Source organism: Arachis stenosperma, chromosome 9 (assembly GCF_014773155.1).
Source record: "Arachis stenosperma cultivar V10309 chromosome 9, arast.V10309.gnm1.PFL2, whole genome shotgun sequence".
Classification (NCBI taxonomy): Eukaryota; Viridiplantae; Streptophyta; class Magnoliopsida; order Fabales; family Fabaceae; genus Arachis; species Arachis stenosperma.
In genome coordinates, this window is record NC_080385.1 from 157,308,826 (window position 1) to 157,326,492 (window position 17,667).

Genomic DNA, 17,667 nt, shown 5'->3' on the forward strand with positions numbered 1-17,667 from the left:
GTACAAATATTGATTTTAATCATCTTAAATTTTTGTTATTAATTTAACAATTTATATTTCTTTTAATTATTTATGTATGATAATAGATATTTACTTGTCCAGAGTACAAATTTTAAAAATATATTTGTACATTCCTCATTTTGCAGCTCTTGGTTGTTTCCCTTTGTTCCCTTCAATTTTTTTGCCCTTCCACTGTGTATAGCCGTCACCCTTCCCCTTCCTTAAACTTGTTACAGTGTCGTTACCCTAACTCTTCCGAAGTTCCAATACCTTCATCACATATTATTATTATTGTTATTATTGTTATTATTATTATTGTTGAGACTAAGCCCACACAGGAATACAAAATTTTTCTTCAACGAAAAACACAGGTTCAAAATAAAATTTTGGGCTTCAAATTAAATTGGCCCAAATACTTAACCACATTAATTAACATTATCTCCTACCTAATTTATTAATCAGTTTGACACTTTAACGCCTGTTCTCTCTCTGCTTCCGTCAGATATGTCTTCTCTTGGGGAACATTAACACACGCGTCCAATATTCATTCATTCTACCTTATTTCAGCATGAGAAGAAAATTCTTCAACTTTTCACCGTAGCACTCCCCATAAATGATATGTTGGAGAAAGCACAAATGTTGAGTAATCTTATATAAATGATATGTTGTAGGTAAATTTTGATGGTAGTATAAATATAAATTATAAAAGAAATAATTAAAGAAAGAAAGAAAAATGTGGGAAAAGAAAACTTATCCTATCTATGGATGAAATTATTGTGCAGTGTGTGGAGTGAGTGATAGACATGGCAGTTTCAGCTTCTCTAATTCCGGTATTATCCACCACGACGACTTCGCTCGCATTCGGCACCAGAAAGCCACACGCATTTCCGTCTCTTGCTTGTCCATTCAAGGTGGCCACTTGTTCTCTTCATTACCGCTCTCTCTGTCTCCTTTCACTCCATGCTCATGTATTTCATGGCTTCAACTTGCAAGGATTCCTCAAGAAGTTGAACTCCACACCATGCGGCTACACGGCAACGCTCAGGGTGCAGCTCAGAAGACCCCTCTCGGTGGTGAACAAGGCGGCTTCTGCCCCTGCCCCTGCCCCTGCCCCTGCGGCGGGGGCTTCGAGCGTGCGGTTCAGGCTTGAAAACCTGGGCCCGCAACCGGGTTCGAGGAAGAAGGCGAAGAGAAAGGGAAGAGGCATATCGGCGGGGCAAGGCGCAAGCTGTGGTTTTGGGATGAGGGGTCAGAAGTCACGGTCTGGTCCCGGCGTCAGGAAGGGTTTCGAGGGTGGTCAGATGCCCCTTTACCGTCGAATCCCCAAACTTCGAGGAATTGCTGGCGGTATGCTATTATGTTCAAATTTTAAAAGCTTTATGTTTTATTTCTACAGAATAGGGGCTTCTAGATTGGATTTCATTAGATTATGACCTGAACCTCACAGAGATGTTCAAGGCAATTTTGTCATTTCTGCAATGCAATTATTGCAACTTAGATGAGGGCTACAAGAAACAGTAAATTATGATTGCCATGTATAGCTTAATCGGTTTTTTTCATTGCATCTATTGCATGGTGAGCTTTAATCCGACATGGTAATTAAACAATAGAGAAAAGTATTAATGTTTCACTACTAGATAGAGTGTAATGCTAGATTGTTCACTTCTGTTGGTATACCAATAATCTGGTGGTTGGTCTTCGCCTAACAAGGAAGGTTATTTCCGGTGATGTGCTGCATCGAGTTTTTCTTTCTAGCTGAAAATAAAATCCTACTTAAGACTTAAGAGAACTGCTATATACTGGTTTCGTATGCACTGTTTATGTCTAGCTGTGTGGTTCTACCTTCATGGCTCATAACCTTTTCTGGAGTTGGCCATACTACGACTGGTTCCTACAATTGGATCATGATTTAATCAGAGCTATCATGATGTTATAGTATCTAATAAGGGAAGCAAGTCTTCTTGCATAAGATAATTTGCATGTGCATGTATCTCTTCCGGAACCATTTTTTGATGCCCCTTTTCTCCCTTCTCTTCTCTTTTGATAAGGTATGTGTGCTGGGCTACCAAAATATGTCCATGTAAATCTGAGGGACATAGAGGATGCTAGATTTAAGGATGGTGAAGAGGTGTCTCTTGAAACTCTAAAGGAGAAGGGTGTGATTAATCCATCAGGAAGAGAAAGGAAACTTCCTTTGAAGGTACAGATCATGTATTGATTCAATTGCATATAAATCATGTGGCATATTTTTCTTACTTTCCCTTCTTGATGATTATTTTCGTAATGAGTTAGGGTATTAGGATATATGATCTTGAACAGCAAATGAGGATGCCACATTTTCTTAGCACAATCTACCATAAAAGAACTATAATGCTTAGAGTAAATTTCCTTGAAATTCCCAGATGTTCTTGGATCAGACTCATGTTTAATGGATTTGTCTATAAAGTCAAATTTTAAATGACATTTTAGCGGACATGTCAATGACCTGAAATTCTAAATATGAAATATCCTTCCCCTATCCATCTATCTTTGATAGGAGGCCAAACACTTTAAAAAGATTGACATTGAAATAATGAGATCTAATGACATTTCTGTCGCTGCACAGTGAATTATTAAAGGATCATTTTCTACAAAAGGGAACAAAATTTGGGTGAACCAACTGTATTTTCACATTGGTATTGCTTTCAATAATATTTTGAAGAAGCCATTTGAAATAACTCTAGTAATTAACTTCTGTTCTAAAAGCATATTGGCTAGTGTTTAGGAACTGAAACTATAGCACATGGAGCACCATGCATTTGTTGATTAATTCTAGCGTATTCATATCTGTAATATGCAAATACTTTTCTGGCTTCCCAAGAAGCACACCTTTGCAACAAGTGTATTTAAGAAAGCCTTTGCTTCGAGTTAATGATGCAGTGAATTTAACTTCTTAAGGTCCAGCATCTTGTTTTGACTTTTGATAGATCAACAACCTGTACAAAGTATCTGAGATAGAGATTACGAAAGAAGAAAGAAAATAATGTGTTGCAAACTTGTGCTTTTGTTTCAGATTTTAGGTGAAGGAGAGCTTAGTAAGAAGTTGACATTTAAAGCCCGTGCTTTTTCAACATCCGCAAAGGAGAAACTAGATAGTGCTGGTTGTTCCCTCACTGTGCTTCCTGGCCGTAAGAAATGGGTTAAGCCATCTGTTGCTAAAAACCTTGCGCGTGCTGAAGAATACTTCGCCAAGAAGCGAGCTGCTGCAGCTGCATCTGAACCAGCTTCCGCATGAAGTTGAAACATTCATGTGCATCACATGTAGAAATCTTGTAAGGTGAAAAGTAGTTTCATAGGAACCACCACATGTTTCACGTACTTTGGTATCTACATTTAGTTATTTTTCATAGGAACCATCACATTTAGTTATTTTTCTACATAAAGGCCGTAATTCTTTGTTCATTTTGCATTGTAATGTATTGTTATGCAAATTCAGTAATTCAATGTTGTATACCTCATTAAATTTTGTCCAGCCATCACCGATTTAGTTTTGAAAAGTATAAAGCATTTTTAAAAAAGAAAATGTAAGCTTTTTTTTTTTTTTAAATCGTTGATTCAGGGTTAACGGTTGGGGGTTGTAGCCTGTTTAGTTTCATAATAATATAAATGAAACCATTGCGTCTGTGACAACTAGCCGTAATGGATTAAGATAACAAGATATTTTGCTGTTTCTACTTTCTTGTTGAAGGTGGATGTTGATTACTGAAAGTTCCTCTTAGGTGCAAGTTACCCTGTTCAGTGATGCAAAGTTCATTCCAATTTCCAAACCTAGTAGAATCCATGCGTCAGGAACACTGCTTTTCTTACTGTTGCCAAATACAACTTTAAATTGCAACGTCATGGTCCTTATTCCTTCCAAAACTAGAAGCCTTCCCTCTTCTACTTTTCCCTTTCTTTTTCCTCTGCTCTCTATAAAACAACTACAAGTTGAAAATTTTGGTGCTCAACTAGTTAGTTGCTTTTGTACAACGTTTTCTCCTCACTTTCTTTTTCCCCATTATGGTGTCGTTTACCGCTTTTAAAATAACCTATTAAGTTTCTCTTAAAAGTTGAAAGCCTAGGAATTAAAAAAAAAAACCTAAAAAGAATAAATTATAAGTAAGCATCAATTTGAAACGTGGTTTCTCTCCAATATAAAGTTATTGTTGAGCAATAATATCCGGGCTTTTTTATCACACTTTTTATTGAACCAATATATCCTTATTAGCAACCTCTTATCAGTTATAGCTATTTAAGTTAAAAAGTCATCATAAATTCTACATTATAATCATAGAAATTTAAATTTTAACAAAAAATATTAGAAAATTATCAGAATTTATTATTTTTGACAATTATTTTTAATTATAATATATTAGCTATCAGAATTTATTATTTTTGACAATTATTTAGTTTAGAAATCCAACAATATATTATAGTTCACAGTTCACATGGTTAAATATTGATAGCTAATTAATGTCTAAAAATAATAAATTTTAATATTTTTTAATTTCAACATATTTTCAATATTATATATTATATTTTTTATTTTAGAAAGTAAGCGGGAAGTGCCCAGCAAGTAGCTACTATAGTGTCGGTTTGACATTTATGCGATTTCACTAGCATAATCTATCTATAGCTTTTATCATTTTTTTTCACAACTTAATATTTTGATTATTTTGATATTCTCCCAATCCCATCACACTGTTCTCAGTCGTGATCTATGTGAGTGCACAATTAGTAGCATCTTCTGTTGACCCAATAGCTTAATATTGATTGTGTGCTAAGCTAATCATGTGGGGAATAATGAATAAACTAATATTATTGCTGCTAAGACACGCACTATATAATATATATTTTTTTTCTGAACAAATGTACGTCAACACTCAACAAAATGATGAGGAACAAAAAAAAGGGGGCACGAGGTGTTTAATTGTAAGGCCTCCACACATTCATTAGTGCAGTTGATTTTGGATCTATTCCTCTTATAAAGTCACTTCAAAAAGTAAAGGCAAAATGGTTGTTGCATCAACACCAAAATAGTATAGGGACCAAAGCGTGTCAATGCTTTCAACCAAAATTGTCCTTGTCACCAAATCGTAACCCAAGCTATACATCACCCTCAACTGCTTTATTATTACTAGACTATATCTAATTAGGAATATCATCAATGTTGATGACAGAAGGTAAACCACATCAAGAGGACTTTTATAAATAAAGAATCAAATGCGAACAGCTTTACCGATAATTTAGGTTTGAAAAACTAACTATAATCAGCAAGATCTATAGACGACTGAATGATTAATGGAGATTATGATTGCACTTCTTTATTCTGGAACGGAAAATCTTGTTTCAACTTTGTCCATAATAATAAAATCTTTTCTTTTTAAACGGGTCTATTTTTTCCATTTTTTGTTTAATCCTCCTTAATGGATCATATAATATTCTCAATGTTTAGTGGTATGACTTCCGCACAGAAAACAAACCCCAAACATATATCAAACCACAAATCGCAATTATGCTATGTATATACGCAAATGCTTTATCTTTGATTTTTTTTTCCTCATCATAAATTCATAATACAACAACCTGGCTGGGGGAATGCTTGGTTCTTTTATTAGTAAGGCATGCATAATTTTATGAAGGCTTAAGTAAATGATTTGTAATTCTCTCTAATGTTTCCTACAAATTTATTTTAAACTTTAAATAATAAACAATTAACTAATTTGGGTTGGTCGAGTGGTCAGCTCACTTGTCCACTTAAACAAGTGTCGGGGGTTCGAATCCCGCCTTATGCATGCAGCAACCCATTGGCCAGCGGCAGACTCTTAAATGTAGCTCAAATCCGTGACGGATTAATACTTGACTTGTCGGGTTGGGGGATACCTCTTAAATGTAGCTCAAATCCGTGACGGATTAATACTTGACTTGTCGGGTTGGGGGATACCGTGAGAAACCAAAATAATAAACAATTATACTACACTTAAAAATAGCCATCCTATATTAAAAGGGGAGGTCTTTAGTGGCTAAAATTTGATACTAATTTTAAAATTTTGGTCCAAAATTACAATCCCAACACTCACCACTGGAATTCAATCATCCATAACTTTCAATCTGGAGTTTCGATTGACGAGCCGTCAGTGGCTACGCGTTCGTCTCGAAATTTTCTACAAAATTTACCGAACAATTTGGTAAGGGAATCAAATTTTCTTACCTAGTTCTCCCTTTTTCAGTTCATGATTTGGGTTTTGGTAATTGAGAGATTTTGTAATTTTATTGGTTTATAGGTACTTTGCCGGTGGATAATCACTTGGAGCTCAATGTTGATTATTATGATATTGTATGAATTAGATCGTATATCTTGTTGAATTAGAGTTAAATTGGTGGATATTGAAAGCTTGGAATTGAATACTGAGAGTTGAAAATTCAATTGGTGAGGAGTTAGAACTTTGGAGCTTGAGAAACGGTGGATAATTGAGGTGTTCCGGGTTTAGGGAGAAATTGGTCAAGGTATGGTTTTAGTTTCTCGTAGTTAATGTTTAATGTCACGTGAAAACTTAGGTTAGAAAGCCTTAAGATAGGAATGAACTGAATGAATTATTGATGGATTGTGTATATGGTATATGATGTGTGATTCAATTTCGTAAACGGTTTGCTATTGGAGTTGGTTAGTTTTTGGAAAAGATTTAACATCGAAATTGGTTTGATTTTGAAATAATTTGATATTGGAAATGATTTGAATGACGGAGAGGTGATTGGTTTGGTGGTTGGGACCCTTGAGGGGTAGTAAAAGTCCAAGTTTTAGAAGAAATGCTGCTGAAATTTTTATGAAAATAGGAGGCTTCATTTGAAGTGGTTATTTAGAAAAATTTAGATTTTTAAGAATTTTATAATTTGATTTTGAGTTATTAAGAAAAGAATTACGTTTTGAGTTTGTTCTATTTAGAAAAGAATGAAAGTTTTTCAGTATGAATTGTTGTTGAACGAAATGGAAGGTGTGATAATAAGGAATGAATAATGATGAGAATTGATTTTTAAGTCTAATTATTAAATGAATATAAATGAATTATAATGATAATGAGATATGTGTGATCCGGTAAGAGGCGGTGGCGTTGTCCACTCGCTCCGGGTATAAGTTAAGACTCTAGGTAAGATGTAGTGGTATTATCCACTTGCTTTAGGTATAAGTTGAGACTCCAGGTAAGATGTAATGGTATTATCCACTTGCTCCGGATAAGAGTTCGAGACTTCGGGTAAGATGCAAGGGTTGAGTTCTGTCACCGCTTGCTCCGGATCGAGAATTGTAACACCGCCTAGGTAAGAGGTAGTGGTGAGATTGTCCCCTACTCCGGATACGCGGGTAAGATGCAAGGGTTGCGGCGTTGTTCTACTTGCTTCGTGTTTGGTGTTCTGTCCAGAGTTAACTACTGGACATGTCGGATTTGGCTTTATAACCGACAGATGAGACTCATCGGCCATAGGGCAGGCATTCATCATATGCATTTGTTTGTTTTGTTTGATTGTGTATTAATTGGGCTTGCCTACGTGAATATTATGCTTACCTGCTATATTTGCTACCTACTGTATTTGTATCTTACTTGTATTTATTTTGTCTGTATTGCTTGTTTGTGCACCGAAATTTTGGAGGGATGGAGAAAATGGTAAGTGAAGGGTTGGATCACAATTATATTGGAGGAGATAGAGAGTGAATTGTAGAATTAGAGTTAGATTGAGACTTGGATACCTTAGAGAGTTTTACCAAATTTATGGTTTAGTTTATTCCTTTATTTTTTTTATTTGAATGTCGGAGTTTTAGGATTATCTCTAGCTTTTCTGAAATCTTCTATATTAACTATGAGCATCTTTACTATGTTGAGAACCTCCGGTTCTCATTCCATATATATTGTTGCTTTTCGGATGCAAGTCAAGAGACACTGCACTGAGTATTTTGGAGACTCTTGGAAGCGAAGAACTATCTTAAAACTTGGTGTTGGTATTTGGTTTATCTTTAAATATGTGTATAGATTCTCCATCTTGTATATATTATGTTTTATCCCTCTTAGAGGTTGACTTGGAGAAATAGGATTTATATTTATCTGTTAGTTTATTTTTTGGGTTATATAGATTCTAGCCGACTTTTGCTTCACAGGTCGAGACTAGATCTTAATTATATAACTATCATTTAGAACTCTACTTTTATATATCTGTCTTTTAGTTTATCTTTTCGTTTTTTGTGAGCATTGTACCTTTGATTTTATTTTCGTCGTACCCCTTTTCTTTCAAAACTCCTAGATATATTATCCTTGTTATATCTATATTACTTTTAGAGGTCGTAGCGCCTCACTACCTCTGTTTTACATCCTAGACATAAAGTTCTATGTGGTAGAGTGTTACAGTATGCACCCACAGCTCCGAAGCTGAGTTTCCCAAACCACAAAAAGCAATTTTCAATCCCTTTCCCTCTCATAAGGCCCTCGTTCATTCCTTTTCCTTCTTCCAATTTCCATTCTCTCTGTCGCTGCCTCAACGCTTCCGCTCCAACGAAGCTAACAGCACTGATGGCGGCGGTGGAAACAACGTCTGATGGGATGCCATGGTCCAAGACTTCGTCAGGAACACCATCAAGCAGTTCTGATCAGCTCGTTTGAAGGACAATGTTGTCGATGCCGCCACGAAAGTGATTGAGGATGATGGTGAAAAGGAGAGAGAGTGGGATTGGGATCGGTGGCGGCAGTACTTATGGAAGCTTTGTTTAGTTTTGGTAGGACAAGAAAATGAAGAAAATGCTATAAGGTAGTTTTTTTAAGGGGTTAAAGCCAGCGAAGTATATTGGGTTTGAATTTGCAGCAAAACCATTTGAGAGCCCTCCATTTCTCTTAGTTGCAGAGAGAACAAGAAGAAAAGACCCTCTTGATGGCTTCAAAGTCTATACAAATGGATGGAATATCACTGACCACCATTATTGGACTATAAGTTCACCAAAACTCTTACTAGTAATTTGTTTGGTTCTGTGTTTGCTAAGTATTGTGACTTAAATTTTTTGCTCTTGGACTTACATATGAGTTTTCAGTTTTGAATTAAAAAGGGTGGAGCCTTTTAAGAAAAGTGAGTAAGAAAGGATCATTTTTATCTTTAGAAGTGTTACATGGAATGATAATAACCGTATTTTCTTTGGAACCTTTTGTAGCTATACGCAAAATGTGAATGCCTAGATGAGCTTCTATCAGAAGACTGAATATTAAATTTTTTTTTTTTTTTTTGTGATGGTTACGGGAGCTAGGAAGGAATGGTAAAGGAAAAAATAAAATTTTCATTTCAATTTTTAAAAAGGATAGAACTATAATTTTATGTTTTGATAATCTAAAACTCCATATTTGGAACAAGCTAAAATTTAACTATAACATGCTATTCACAAGAGACAAGCTAAAATTTAACTATAACATGCTATAAAATTCACAAGAGATAGAAGGAAAATCACAGTGAAAGATGAGACACTACACATAAAAAAGTCACTCATACTTAAAACTGTTTCTCATTACCAAAACAACATTTTGGAGAATTTATGCAAAATCTTCATTAACAATAGTTGAAGATAAGGAAACAAGTGCTATAGTATTAAAATCTGGTTTTAGATTTCTAGTTATTATTTAAGAAGAATAAGAAGAAAGGGTAAAAGAGGTGGAAGAAAAATGAAAATGGTGGTATGTGAACGACGGTGAAAAAAAGGAAAGAAGAATTGATATGTCCTATTATTTTGGCTAGCTAGGTCAGTATAAGTGGGAATTACTTTAGACTTTTTCAGTGAATTTGATGGACCCATGTGAACAAGAGATACATATATTCACTTTTTAAAGAAGTAAAGAAGTTAAATATATTTTTCGATCTTCAAAAATAAAAATATCTACAAGACAAAATGTTAAGAATTTATTTGTCATTTTCTTATAAAAATAAAAATAAAATACCGCATGTAAAATGTTGTTCACCCTAAAAGAAGCCCACATCCACCAACAATATCACTTCTACCATCATCCTAAATCGCCACTATTACTATTATTAAAGGGAATAATTGGGAAGAGCTTATGTAATTTGGCACGAGTTTGGAAGCCAAATTGTGTTGTTGAGTATTTGAGTTGGTCTATGCATTTTTTTGTCTACAGAAGAATTATAAAACTAGGAAATAAAATTAAGAATTTTGTTTTAGATCAAAGAGAAAAAAATCTCTCAATTTTTTCATAGGATCAAACTATTCATTATAAAGACATTTATCCAAGGTAGCATATTTTGCTACGAAGTCAGCAACCCAGCTAGTAGTTCTTTGGATTGGAATAACATCAGCTCGTCAGTTCCAATAAAAAACTTCAATAATTCATTTACTAGAACATGTTCAGAATTAATAAAATTTTTATTGTGAATGAGATTCAATGTTTTTAAATAGTCTGTTTTACAAATAACCTCTTTATAATCACACTCTCAAATTAAGATAAGACATCGCCATATAGCATGCAGCTCACAATGAAGTATAGATAAAGAGAAAAGAGTTTCGGTACATTCCTTCAACCAGCATCCGTTCAATTCACAATCAAATAACCAAAACCAGCAATATTACTATTGGAACTTATACTAGGATTTGAATCCTTTAAAGTTTAAATTTTACTTTAAATAGTAAAGTGTGATCTTTTACCCTTAAATAATTTCTTTTTCATATTTATTTTTGGCCCCACTTATGAAATCAATGGTGAGAAATCACACTTTACTCTCTAAAGTGAAATTCAAACTTTAGATAATCCAAATCTCTTATACTAGCATCACAATTTACTTTCGCGGAATATTGTAGAGGAGGAACCCAGTAAAGATAAGAGATAAAGGAACAAGAAATTGATGCATATGAAAAGTAATAGTGAATTTCCTAGATGAATTATGAATTAAACTCAACTCTTTCAGGTTTTCATGTTTCATCCGAATGAAAAATATCATTATTTTTATTTCTCCAAATCCAGCACAAAGCGATAAGGAAAAAAAAGAAATGACATTGTCTTTCTCCATGAAGCCAATATATAAAATTCTAAGGGTGCGAGAACCGGACCAGTTATTGAATTGGTCGAGTGATTGGTTCAATAATTTAATAATTTAACTGGAATTGAACCGGTTTAATTAAATATAAAGTAAAATTATAAAAAAATTAAATATATAATTTTATATATTTAAATTCAATAATTTTTAAACTAATAAAATTTAAAATTTGATAATTTCACATAATAAATTATCTATAATTTCTCATTAAAATTTCATAAACAACTTTAAATATGAAAATTTATAACCAAGAAAAATCAAAACGCACATAAATGACAATCATAAAATATTCTACCACCAAAAGAAACAACATTAAACAAATATACATTCTATATATATGGTAGCCATTACAATAATTAGTCATTTACAGCAAAATTCAGGAATCAAAATTGAATTTACATACAGCAGGCCAACCATTACAAATTACTAAAATTAGTGAATTACAGCAAAATTTAGAGAATTAGATAATACATACAAAAGCAGAACTCTGCATCATATAATTAACCAAATAATTATAGCAGCTATGATTGATTAATTAATCAAATAATCCAAAATTGACTAAATAAAGAAGCATAACTCTACATCAATCCATATAATTAACCAAAATTAACCAAATAATTACAGCAACTATTAAATACAGAAATAGAACTTTGCATCAATCTATATAATTAACCAAATAAAGAACTCTGCATCAATTCATATAATTCATTAACAAAATAAAAAAATTGGTTGAAAACCAGTAAAAACTCACTGCAGCAGAGAGCAGAGAAGACGTCTAGGTCACGGCTGCAGAATAGAGAAGCTTCCGTGACGTTGACAGAACAGCTTCCGCCGACCAGACGACTAGACCAGCTTCGGAGTTTAAAAGACGACGCCGCTGCAGCAACTTCAATCCGTGACCAGACCAGACCAGACCGGCTTCCTTCCATCTGCCCGTTCGAGGTCCTTTTGTCCGGTGACAACGTCGATTGTGTTAGACTGGGAAGGACGGCGGCCTTCGTTGTTGGGTGAAGATTGGGAATGAAATTAGGGTTGAGGTGTGGTGGCTGGTGAATGAGGGGACTGGGTCTTTAGTTTACCTAAAGGGTTGGACTGGGTTACTGGATCAAGCCAGGGAGTGGATCATCTCCAGTGAGAAAAAAACTGGATGGTATCCAGTATTCAATCTAACCATTCATTGCGCTCTCTCTCTTATTTATTTCTAGTCCCACTCATAGAATCAAAGGTGATAGATCACACTGAATTCTATCAATTGTTAAAAAAACTGGAGAGAATCTTTTTCCATCAAGCCATATATGCGGGTTTCTTTTTTTCTTTTCACGTCTCAAAATGACGCCGTTTAGGACATAGGGTGAAAACCGATACCTTTAAAAAAACGACCGATTTATCTAGTTCACCAGTAAACTACCGGTTCGACTGATTTTTTCGTTGGTTTTTTGCAGGACGGTTCTAAAAGTCACCAGACCAGTCAGGTGATCGATTTCTGATTAATTCAGATTAGGTAAAACAAGATTTAGTCTGATCCATGTATCTTTAGTTTTTGGACAATTGCGAAAACAATGAATGACAATTTCATGGGCAAGTAGGCATCAATGGCAAAGATTTGAGGAAGTCAACCCACAATCAAATCTAAAGGCTGCAGTTGGGATCGCATTGTGGACAGCAAGTCATAACAGCAACTTATACTTCTTTGGAACCTATAAATGCCAAATCCAAAGCCGACTGTCGTGTTGATTACATTTGAATTATCGTCTAGAAAGCCATAAATAATCATTACTAAAAGTATAAACATTTGAAGATGATTCATTCCCTCTCCAACTAACTAATTTCTCAGCTTGAATATCTGAATTATACGCAGCAACTTTCTTATTAATATCACCTTAAGTAAGGAGTAGAAAGGTCATTAAGAGGCCATGTTTCATTTTTTCATACATTAGAGATTTGCAAAGATGTATCTAAGATATGGACAACTGGAATTTTCCTCGGCAAAAGACCCTTTAGTTCGCCAAAAATCAAACCAAAATATTACAAGAAAAACGCTGATTACTGTCGGATTAATCAAATAAATCCGCTACTAAATAGATTATTGTTCGATTTACCGTCGTCCTGTAGTTGATAGTATAAACGGCGCAAGAAATTTATTACCGTCGGATTTTTTTCGTCTGACGCTAATTACTGGTGGATTTTTTGTCGGTATTTTCAATGGATTATCGAGTCTGAGTTGATGATTAATCTGACGGTACGTCTGTCGGTAGGCTTTTTATTTTTTATTTTTTTGGCATAGTTTAACCACAACTAACAATCAAATTAAATTAAAATTCTTGTTAAAAAAATTATTATCAGAAATCTGAAATTAGCAGAAATTATTAAATTATTTTATTAAAAATAAATAGATATACTCTTCTATTTGCTGTCACAACCGATCAAGCTGCTCTAATTTTTCTGTCAGGTTCGAATTATCAAAATTTAAACTATCAAAATTCCACATAATGAAGATATGTTAGAAAATAATTTTAAAATTTTTTCAAATAAGACTAAAAACACAATTTATTTTTTAGAGTAATTACCCAAATTGGTCCCTGAGGTTTTTAAAATCGGACACTTTAGTCCCCCAGCTTTTGAAATACACAAAAAACTCCCCCAAGTTTAACTCCGGCGGACAAATCAGTCCCTGGCAATCTTTCTCCGTCAATGACAAACGGAGAACGCTGACGTGGAGCCCTGGGCTGGCACACGTGGTAGTTAGTGGTCCACGTGTGCAAAAAGACAGATCAGTCCTTGGGCCTAAACTGTGTCGTTTTGTAGTTTGGCCCCATGTACATCCCTCTTCTCAAAACCAAAATACTCAAAACCCACCCTTTCTTCCTCAATTTACAGAGAAAAGACGTAACCCCTCTTCATCCGTTTCATCTTCAACCTCTGTCACCCACATTCAACCGTCAGCATTTGGGGATGGAATCCCCCTTTGCGTGCATCTAGAGCCCTATTGTTTGCACTCTATAATGGCCAATGTTTCAGCGACCATTAGCGGCGAAAGCTCTGCTGCGTCTAGTCGCCGGCGAGGGAGACTAAGCCAGGATAGCATGGGCGAGAGAGGATTAAGCAAAATCGACTTCGCAAAGGGAAAACACCCGAATTGCTTCTGTGGGTATCACGCGATAATATGCAAGTCGACTACTACGGAGAATCCTGGAAGGTTGTTTTTTGGGTGCCCCATGTACAAGGTAAGAAACCCAAACTATTGCATAACAAGCTTTTTGGATTTGTAGAATGGTTCTTAGCAGAATCAGGAATTGGGTTCATTGCAGGAAAATCAACCATATTGCAAGTTCTTCGCTTGGGTTGACACTGTTTTTGATCTCAGCTTCAAGAAGGCTGCTGTGAAAGAACCTAGTGAATTGCAGGATTTAGTGGGTATTGTTGGTGGGTTCCAAGATAGATTAATAGAGTTGCAAAATAGGGTGTATGCACTAGAGATATGTCAAAATACAGAGGCAAAAAAAGAATGCAAGAAGAGTTGGTTTAAGGTGGTTTACTTTATTTATGTATTTTGTGCTGCAAGTTGTGCTATTGTGTTTAAGTATATTGTTGGATCTTAGGTTTTTTGAAAATGTTAGTTATTTGGTGATGTAAATTGAAACTTATGAATGAATGAAATCCTTAAAAATTTCATTATTTTGCTGAAGAATTTTAGGGAGTCAAACATTTTTGTAGGTTAAAAAATATTTGGAAATTTGTTGAAACTTAGTTGTAAAAGAACCATGATTTCTTAAATATAAAGATAATAAGCATATGTTATTTCAATTAGAACCATGAATGTTGAATCATTCCTGTGCATCAAACAATCATTGAATCTGTTACTGAAACAATAGTTATTATTGTATTTTTGCATTAACATATTATCTATGCACTAAAAATGAATACGTAGCACCAAATGAATAATGGAAAAAAACAACACCACCATTACTTATAACAGCGAATATATTGCTTTAATATCAGTTAGCAACTGCAAAATATAGGATGCAAGTCGCAGATTCAACCTAATAAAAACAACATAACTGTGACAGTAGCAACTTGAACTAAAGTCAGAAATTGGCCATACATTAGCCGAAACATAAGCCAAAAAAACAAAGTTTCATCCACACGAATCTCTTATCAATCCTAAGTTATGAGTATTTTAAGTTTAGGTCCATCAACTTAAAAGCTCATTATCAAAATACAAACGAAACTATTACATCAAAAAAGCATAATCATTTGCCTTCAATCACTTTTGTCTCGGATGCTTGAACCCGGGATTGGGAATAAACTGGAACATCCTTGATGTAGTGCCCTTACTTGCCGCTGTAATTGTTGCTGCCGAGACGCTTTGACTTGGTCTAGGTGGTGGAATAAGAGGTGGAGTGCTAGACTGGACTGGTGCAGGATAATGTGGTCTAATGATAGGCTGCTTGGCCCTTGCACTATGGGGAATTGTTGCTCCAGAATTTGCTGCACCCTGTGATAAAGGAGATAGCATATGCAAAGAGTAAACAATTATATGTTAGCAAACCTAACAATGTAGTAACACAATGGGTGATTTTTAACTCCAATTTGACTCACCATACTAGACACAAAACCTGGTGCATTAGCTGCAGGCTGAATTGGATTAGGATGATCAACCACATTCTGCAATAATGAAAAAATAAGCCAAATATAATTCCAAGTCAGTCCTTGTGGAATTTAGAAAAAGACATATAAGTCCCCAATGATTTTAAAAATATCCAACTAAGTCCCTATGGAAGCATGAAAAACACAATTTAGTCCTCGCGATCAATAATTAGTACATTAATTATGGTGGTTTACCTGCACCTGGGGTGCTGATTGTGAGACATGCATCTCCTCTGCTGCTTGGTTAGTGGTTTTAGCCGTTGACTGAGCATTTGTACTTCTTCTTAAGTTGGTTGATCTTCTATTTGGAGCGGCTGGACCTTTGCATGTTTTCTGGTTATGTCCAGTCTCTCCACATTTAGAGCATGTAACCCGAAATGTCTTCTTCACCTTTGAACCGCTTGTCTCATTCTCAGATGGCTCCTTCTTTCTTCTCTTCACTGGTCTTTGGTGCACGAAATTGTGATCACTACAACTTCGCACAACTAACCAGCAAGTGCACTGGGTCGTCCAAGTAATAAACCTTACGCGAGTAAGGGTCGATCCCACGGAGATTGTTGGTACGAAGCAAGCTATGGTCACCTTGTAAATCTTAGTCAGGCAGACTCAAATGGGTATAGATGATGAATAGAACATAAAGATAAAGATAGAGATACTTATGTATATCATTGGTGAGAGCTTCAGATAAGCGTATGAAGATGCCTTCCCTTCCGTCTCTCTGCTTTCCTACTGTCTTCATCCAATCCTTCTTACTCCTTTCCATGGCAAGCTTATGCAAGGGTTTCACCGTTGTCAGTGGCTACCTCCCATCCTCTCAGTGAAAACGTTCCTATGCTCTGTCACAGCATGGCTAATCATCTGTCGGTTCTCGGTCAGGCCGGAATAGAATCCATTGATTCTTTTTGCGTCTGTCACTAACGCCCCTGCCTGCTAGGAGTTTGAAGCACGTCACAGTCATTCAATCATTGAATCCTACTCAGAATACCAGACAAGGTTAGACCTTCTGGATTCTCTTGAATGCCGCCATCAGTTCTCGCCTATACCACGAAGACTCTGATCTCACGGAATGGCTGGCTCATTTGTCAGGCGAGCACTCGGTTGTCAGGCGATCAACCATGCATCGTGTATCAGGAATCCAAGAGATAAACACTAGAGCCTTGTTGCTTGTAGAACAGAGTGGTTGTCAGTCACTTTGTTCATAAGTGAGAATGATGATGAGTGTCACGGATCATCACATTCATCAAGTTGAAGAACAAGTGATATCTTGGACAAAGAACAAGCGGAATTGAATAGAAGAACAATAGTAATTGCATTAATACTCGAGGTACAACAGAGCTCCACACCTTAATCTATGGTGTGTAGAAACTCCACCGTGAAAATACATAAGAACAAAGGTCTAGGCATGGCCGAATGGCCAGCCTCCCGAAGTGATCAAAAGATTCAAAGATCTCAATGATCTAAGATCCAGATGTCCAATACAATAGTAAAAGGTCCTACTTATAGAAAACTAGTAGCCTAAGGTGTACAAAGATGAGTAAATGACATAGAAATCCATTTCTGGGCCCTTGGTGTGTGCTTGGGCTGAGCAATGAAGCATTTTCGTGTAGAGACTCTTCTTGGAGTTAAACGCCAGCTTTTATGCCAGTTTGGGCGTTTAACTCCCATTTTGGTGCCAGTTCCGGCGTTTAACGCTGGAATTTCTGAGGGTGACTTTGAACGCCGGTTTGGGCCACCAAATCTTGGGCAAAGTATGGACTATCATATATTGCTGGAAAGCCCAGGATGTCTACTTTCCAACGCCGTTGAGAGCGCGCCAATTGGGCTTCTGTAGCTCCAGAAAATCCACTTCGAGTGCAGGGAGGTCAGAATCCAACAGCATCTGCAGTCCTTTTCAGTCTCTGAATCAGATTTTTGCTCAGGTCGCTCAATTTCAGC

General features: G+C 35.7%; 1 protein-coding gene across 1 annotated transcript; it reads left to right on the plus strand.

Annotated features, from left to right (window-relative positions):
- Window positions 1–714: 714 nt before the first annotated feature.
- LOC130947460 (50S ribosomal protein L15, chloroplastic-like) lies at window positions 715–3,502 on the plus strand. Its single transcript, XM_057876166.1, has 3 exons — window positions 715–1,347; window positions 2,049–2,200; window positions 3,053–3,502. The coding sequence occupies exons 1-3, from the start codon at window positions 804–806 to the stop codon at window positions 3,272–3,274; spliced, it is 918 nt and encodes a 305-aa protein (XP_057732149.1). The 5' UTR covers window positions 715–803; the 3' UTR covers window positions 3,275–3,502.
- Window positions 3,503–17,667: the final 14,165 nt, after the last annotated feature.